We start from the raw sequence: 7989 nt of genomic DNA on the forward strand, positions 1-7989 counted from the left end.
AAGTTACATATACTGAATAATAAAGCTGAAAAGGACATTTAGAATTTACACTCAACATGCAAATGTATACATAAAACACATATAAACTATATAATGTAACATTACATATTTTTTTATTTCTATTACACTGACATATATTATTTTTATAATTTTTTATAATGTAATAAAGAATGTACACTTTCTATAAAATGCAACCTATGCAAATGAAGCATATGTTATTGAATAAATGCAAAGTTTTTAATTGGAAAGTTATGCTTTCATTTCACTATGCATCTTAAATATTAATACTTGTTTTTAGATTTTTAGAAGCATGTTATATATCTGTTGTTCCCTTTAAATTTTTTAAAAATAATATCTTATATAATAGGTATCTCCTTCAAAAATATAAAATTATTGCTGTTTTCGTTGGCCACGGTCGGATGGTTTCTGCTGCTGAAACTGCGACCACGACTTAGTGCCGTTTCTCCGCCGGCGAGCGGCTTGCAGTCCGCACTATTCCTTTGTCGGGTTCTTCTGCGTGTCCTCCCGAAGGGCGCCGCTGTCCAGCGGCCGGCAGCATGGGCCGGGAGTCACGCCACTATCGGAAGAGATCAGCATCACGGGGACGCTCTGGAAGTAGATCGAGAAGTCGCTCACCCTCAGACAAAAGAAGTAAACGTGGAGATGACAGAAGGTCTAGAAGCCGAGATAGAGATAGAAGGAGAGAGAGGTCTCGTAGCAGGGATAAGAGAAGATCTCGGTCAAGAGACAGGAAGCATCTGAGGCGTTCCAGAAGTAGAGAGAGAGACAGAAGTCGAGAACGAAGAAGATCACGGAGTCGAGACAGAAGACGCTCAAGTAGTAGAAGCCGGGGCCAGCAATCTCGATCCTCCAGTCCTGGCAATAAAAGCAAGAAAGCTGAGAATCGGTCTAGGTCCAAAGAAAAAACAGATAGTGGAGAAGGTTCTAAAGAGAAGAAAAAAGACAAAGATGACAAGGAGGATGAAAAAGAAAAGGATGCTGGTAACTTTGACCAAAATAAGCTGGAAGAAGAAATGAGAAAGCAAAAAGAAAGAGTAGAAAAGTGGTGAGAAGAACAACGCAAAAAGGCCATGGAAAACATAGGGGAGCTGAAAAAGGAAATTGAAGAGATGAAACAAGGGAAAAAATGGAGTTTAGAAGATGATGATGATGATGAAGAAGATCCTGCGGAAGCAGAAAAGGAAGGAAGTGAAGTGGAGGATGAGGAATTAGATCCATTAGATGCTTACATGGAAGAAGTGAAAGAGGAAGTAAAAAAGTTTAACATGAGAAGTGTAAAAGGTGGTGGGGGAAATGAAAAGAGGTCTGGGCCAACGGTCACAAAAGTTGTCACTGTTGTAACAACCAAAAAAGCAGTCATAGATTCTGATAAGAAGAAAGGGGAACTGATGGAGAATGACCAGGATGCCATGGAGTATTCTTCAGAAGAGGAAGAAGTTGATCTTCAGACGGCCCTCACAGGCTATCAGACAAAACAGAGGAAGCTTCTAGAACCAGTAGATCATGGGAAGATTGAATATGAACCATTCAGAAAAAACTTTTATGTTGAAGTTCCAGAACTGGCAAAAATGTCTCAAGAGGAGGTGAATGTCTTTCGTTTGGAAATGGAGGACATTACTGTCAAGGGGAAAGGCTGTCCCAAACCAATTAAGTCTTGGGTCCAGTGTGGAATTTCCATGAAGATCTTAAATTCTCTTAAAAAGCATGGCTATGAAAAGCCCACACCAATACAAACTCAGGCGATTCCTGCTATCATGTCTGGACGAGACTTGATTGGCATTGCTAAGACCGGAAGCGGAAAGACTATTGCTTTTCTGTTGCCCATGTTTAGACACATCATGGATCAGAGGTCATTAGAAGAAGGAGAGGGCCAATAGCTGTCATCATGACTCCGACTCGAGAACTGGCTTTACAAATTACTAAAGAATGTAAGAAGTTTTCGAAGACCTTGGGACTTCGAGTGGTCTGTGTTTATGGAGGAACAGGAATCAGTGAGCAGATTGCTGAACTGAAAAGAGGTGCTGAAATTATTGTTTGTACACCTGGTCGAATGATTGACATGTTAGCAGCTAACAGTGGTCGGGTCACAAATCTTCGAAGAGTGACATATGTTGTTTTAGATGAAGCAGACAGAATGTTTGACATGGGTTTTGAGCCATAGGTCATGCGTATTGTGGATAATGTCCGTCCTGATCGACAGACAGTTATGTTTTCAGCTACTTTCCCAGAGCTATGGAGGCTTTGGCTCGCAGAATCCTGAGTAAACCCATTGAAGTGCAGGTTGGAGGCAGGAGTGTGGTTTGCTCAGATGTGGAGCAGCAAGTGATTGTGATTGAAGAAGAAAAGAAATTCTTGAAGTTACTTGAGCTTCTGGGCCATTATCAAGAATCTGGATCTGTCATCATATTTGTGGATAAGCAGGAACATGCTGATGGTCTTCTGAAAGATTTAATGAGAGCATCTTATCCATGCATGTCTCTTCATGGAGGTATTGATCAATATGACAGAGATAGCATCATAAATGATTTTAAGAATGGGACCTGCAAACTTCTTGTGGCCACTTCTGTTGCTGCCCGAGGTCTAGATGTGAAACACCTGATTCTTGTAGTGAATTACAGCTGCCCCAAACATTATGAAGATTATGTGCACAGAGCAGGACAGACTGGAAGAGCAGGCAACAAAGGTTATGTGTATACTTTTATCACTGAAGATCAAGCTCGCTATGCTGGTGACATCATTAAAGCTCTTGAATTGTCGGGGACTGCAGTGCCTCCTGATCTAGAGAAACTTGGAGTGATTTCAAAGATCAACAGAAAGCTGAAGGGAAAATAATTAAAAAGAATAGTGGGTTCTCTGGTAAGGGATTCAAGTTTGATGAAACAGAACAAGCTTTGGCTAATGAGAGGAAGAAGTTACAGAAAGCAGTTCTTGGTCTGCAAGACTCAGATGATGAGGATGCTGCAGTTGATATCAATGAGCAAATTGAAAGCATGTTTAATTCAAAGAAGAGAGTGAAAGATATGGCTGCACCTGGAACATCTAGTGTTCCTGCTCCAACAGCAGGAAATGCTGAGAAGTTAGAAATTGCCAAGAGATTGGCTCTTCGAATCAATGCTCAGAAGAATTTGGGCATTGAGTCTCAGGTAGATGTTATGCAGCAGGCCACCAATGCCATTCTCAGAGGTGGCACCATCCTGGCTCCCACAGTGTCTGCAAAAACCATTGCAGAGCAACTTGCTGAAAAGATCAATGCCAAGCTCAATTACGTGCCTTTGGAGAAGCAGGAAGAGGAGAGACAGGATGGTGGACAGAATGAATCTTTTAAGAGATATGAGGAAGAGTTAGAGATTAATGACTTTCCACAGACTGCTAGATGGAAAGTTACCTCCAAGGAAGCTCTGCAGAGAATCAGTGAGTATTCTGAAGCTGCAATTACAATCAGAGGAACATACTTCCCGCCTGGCAAGGAACCCAAGGAAGGAGAGCGGAAAATTTACTTGGCCATTGAAAGTGCTAATGAACTGGCTGTGCAGAAAGCAAAGGCAGAAATCACCAGGCTCATAAAAGAAGAACTGATCAGGCTGCAAAATTCATACCAACCAACAAATAAAGGAAGATACAAAGTCCTATAAAACACCTGGAAAACACTTTCTACCTGTGCTGGTCCTGATACATGTGACAATTGTCGTATGCAGTTTACAATGTGTTAATTATATTTAAAAAAAAAAAAAGAAAAAGAAAAAAAATAAATAAAATAAAATTATTTAACTTTCTATAAAATTGCACAATTTTTAAAGGGGCCTAAATATTCATGATAAACTTTTATGAATATATTATATAAAAATATATAAAATATTTCCAGAATTAAAATTGACAAATGAAAAGATATATTTTTTATTTTCATGAATTCTAAAATTCTTTTTCCAAAAATAGTTATTTATTTTTGTTTCCATGACATAAAGGACAAGAAAACTGATTTTGCCCCATGTTCACAAAACCCAGAATTTTTAAAAATTTTACTTTTATAAATCTGACAATGAAAAAATACTATTTAATTATTTTTAATTATATTTCTTACTTGATGCTTAAAATGTCTTTTAAAATTTTATTAAGGTATAACTGACATACATTTTAATAGTTTCAGCTATATAACATATTGATTCAATATTTGTATATATTGCAAAGTGATCACAATATATCTAGTTAATATCTATCACTACACAAGTTATTTTTTATTGTCTTTCATATACTTATATATTTCATCTCTCATCTTGTTGGGAGTTATCCTTGGATATGAGATACAATGTCTGTGAGCCTTTATTTCCTCATTGAAATAATGGAGGTACTATAGATTTTAAACCACAGGATTATTATTAGAAATCAATACAATCTGACATGTGTCAGGATCACAGCATATATACCCTGAGTGACTGGTAACAGAGATTCTTGTTTGGCCAAACTTGGCTGAGGCTGGGGTCCAGATTCCATTTTAGGTGATGACACAAAATTCTCTTCCTGGATACCAGACGGAAAGGTAGAAAAAAACTCGGATAAAAATTAAATACATGACAACAGCAGAGCAAGGAGTTAGTTGCCAAGTGTTTATTTGTCAGGGCAATGACAATGAAAAAGGGAAGAAGGAGGATCCTTGTGGGCTCTTGGCATAGTAGACTAGGTCAGACTATCTTTTCAACTCTTTGGATAGATGATAATAAGGAGTTTCAAGAAAGACTTCACAGTGGAAATCGGATCCTCTGCGCAGTAGCTACATACTTTCCACGGTCTTGTTACTTGTCATACATCCTCATTTAGCGATCCTGCTTGGATGATTACATTTATATTTTGATATTATTTTAATAATTATTAAATAAATAATTATTTTATAAACCCCTAATTTTCTATCATAGAATCATGATAGAATAGCATATCAAATATATCTGACATTCTTACAGTTTAAGCAGGGATTGAGACTCTTGATATTGGTTTAAAGACTAAAAATCACTCTTTCTGTTATTTCTACCTCATGGCAATATCATGTGCTTGTGCTGTGAATAAATTGAAATGTAGCAGAGCTCACTTAATAGAGCTGGATCCAGAAATTTTATGATGTTAATTTTTCTTAAGAAAATGCATACTAGAAAAAGAAAAAGTATGCCAGTTTTTTTTCTGCTATTAAGCACTAAAATAAAAGGATAATTATTCAGTAACATTGAGAAGAGTGAACAGACTTAAGATTTCAAATACTAAATATTCAAAGAAAAAAAATTGATGTTTCTGTCTGAAGAGTAATTGGGTTAAAGAAGTATGTGAATACCCTTATTTTAGAGTTGTTGATAAATCCCTGAACTATAATGTGGTTGCCAAAAATCTAAATAAACTTCATTACTACATAGTAGAACAGCTCAGCTTTAAAATTAGTCAGTTTATTGATTTTAATGGCAAGGGATTTGAATTTATTTTCTTTGTTTGCTGTTAATTTCTTTGTTTCTGAAACCAATCTGTTATTGACAATGGAGAATTATGCATTCAGACATTGTTATAACCAGACATAAAATGGGCTCTTGGGTGTTTATGATAAATTAAAGCTCTATTATAATCTTTTTGAGGTGCAGAGGATATCAATGTGGGTCATTTTGAAACCTATGATTTTAGTTATATATTCTCAATGAACTTATTCAATTTTAATTCATTCAGTGAAATCTCAGAGTCTAATACCTATTGGTTCAATCTGCTTATGTTTTTTACTTTTGCATTTTAAAGTTTTAAAAATTAAGTCATTCATCATTTCATAAGAAATTTTACTGTTTTATATTTTCTTCTTTATAAAATACAATATCCTCTCACAAACCAATTCTAATTTTGTAGTCCTGATAACCTCAAAGATTTCTTCTGATCTTTCTGCTCAGATGCTACCTGTTCGTGTACTAAAATCCTTACACTATGTGCCTTGTATGTAATTTTCCATACTCTTCTCTGTTATTATGATTTGCATCAGGATCTATAGTTCAATTTTAGATTTATACTCCAGGAAAGTGTATAATATAGAGTGTTGAAAGTAGGACACATCCCAAGTAGGGTTTTATATCTGTGAGCACATGGTAAGTATTCAGAATGATAGTTGTCATTCTTTATCCCATTTCAATTAATGTGTAAATTAATAATCAATATCTGCTTTGAAATTGCTTAAAAAAAAGAGTCATATTTTAAAATTCCACATTAAAGGACTTTGTGGATATAATCCCATTTATTACTTAAAAGGAAGTATACAAAATGCTTCATTCAGTCCAACATTCTGGGTATCAAGCATATTACAATCAATATGATTCTCAATATTTAAAAAAACTAAGGCATTTTTCACCTGTTATATAAATATTTATTTATTTTTTGTAGATATTCTTAGTCTTCCCATGGATATACCTTTGTTTACCTAACTAAATTAGAGATTATGATTTCCCTTTCTCATTTACTGTGAAATTTATTAATATCAAGGTCATAATAGAAATTTAATAAATGATAGTTGGTTTATTGATTTGGTAATGTGATCAGGATTTCTAAGAGCAAAGGCCCAGAATTGAGAAAAAAAGAAAAGAAACTTATGTGCTATTAGTGGTGTTAAAACAAACTAGCTAAAAAAAAAAAACAGCAACAACAAAAAAACAAACTAACTATAAAGTTATGGAATCTCCCTAATCATCAGTTTTCTTGATTGATAAATATTAGTTATAAATATTATTAAGATTAGCTATCATAAATGCTGAATGTTTAAGAAACCTCTAGGGTCATATAGACTGTTAATACAATTGTTATTATTTCATTACATTTTTTTGAATTTTATAAGTTTGCTTATGCATCTGCGAATAGATGGGTTGAGACCCTAGTGATGTCAGCCTAATACAAACATTTTTATTTTAAATTTGTCATAAGGAATATTAGATTAATTAGATATCTTTAGAATAATTACTGTAGCTATAATTTCCAGCTTTGAAAGTAATATAACCAGTAATTTTATTAATGTATAGTATAGTTTAGTTACCAAAATGAAATTTTAAGAGTAATTGATATCTAAATATATCTTTCTAATAACTTTTTAAAACATTGTCCACATTTAATAATTCACAACTCATATTTATATATTACCATTAATTCTGTTTTGAGGATTATTATATCATTCTTATTTAAGTTAAGCTAATAATTTTAAGAAATATTTGTAATATTTAAATAATTAAGTAACATATATTAAGTAGTCAGAGGTAAAATGAATATAAATCTAATGATTATTTTAGCTCATTTATGACCCTACAGAAGAATAGTTAAATGTGTTTGGAGAATTTCAATATATATGCTTATCACAGTTTGATTTTATTGACCTATGTAGAATTAAGATTGTTTCTATGCATATATATTTTCATTTCCAGTGCATGTTCTTACAGTCTCCAAGGAAGTGTGGAAATGCTTAAATTTTACTGCTTTAAACTAACATTATAAAACTAGCATTTTATAATACATATTTGAAAATAATCTAAGCATATGATTACATAAAAATCAGTTATTGTGTGAAAACTGATTTTCCTCACCTGTTCCTATATGTTTTCTCTATAATGACTTCTTTGTTTAAACTTCTTTCTGATAATGTAAAGAATTTATCTTCTTAGAAAACAGGCTGGGACATATACTGCACAAAGTATATGGGCACATTCAGGAGTTAGATTTTGGACTCAGACCCTATCTCTTCCGTTGCCCATGTATGTGTCCTGGGCCATTCGCTCTAGCTTTTTAAGCCTTCAGTTTTCTCATGTGTGATAGTAATAATCCTAATTACCTAAGTATGATATGGGAATAAAATTAAATAATATATTTCCATATGAATACCAATGGCTTCTATGACGTTAAACCAAATGAAACTGCTAGTAGTCACAAGACAGTTGCATGTGTCTCCATCTAATTGGTGATCCAAACTCAGTTAAACAT

General features: G+C 34.1%; 1 protein-coding gene across 1 annotated transcript; it reads left to right on the forward strand.

Moving 5' to 3' along the window:
- The first annotated feature begins 404 nt into the window (after positions 1 to 404).
- On the forward strand, positions 405 to 3724 carry LOC136405711 (probable ATP-dependent RNA helicase DDX46). Its single transcript, XM_066385190.1, is given in 4 exon segments — positions 405 to 1884; positions 1887 to 2237; positions 2240 to 2806; positions 2809 to 3724. Coding segments are annotated over 4 exon segments (3090 nt in total). The 5' UTR covers positions 405 to 557; the 3' UTR covers positions 3654 to 3724.
- The last annotated feature ends 4265 nt before the right edge of the window (positions 3725 to 7989 follow it).

The sequence above is a fragment of the Saccopteryx leptura genome, chromosome 1 (genome assembly GCF_036850995.1).
Source record: "Saccopteryx leptura isolate mSacLep1 chromosome 1, mSacLep1_pri_phased_curated, whole genome shotgun sequence".
Classification (NCBI taxonomy): domain Eukaryota; kingdom Metazoa; phylum Chordata; class Mammalia; order Chiroptera; family Emballonuridae; genus Saccopteryx; species Saccopteryx leptura.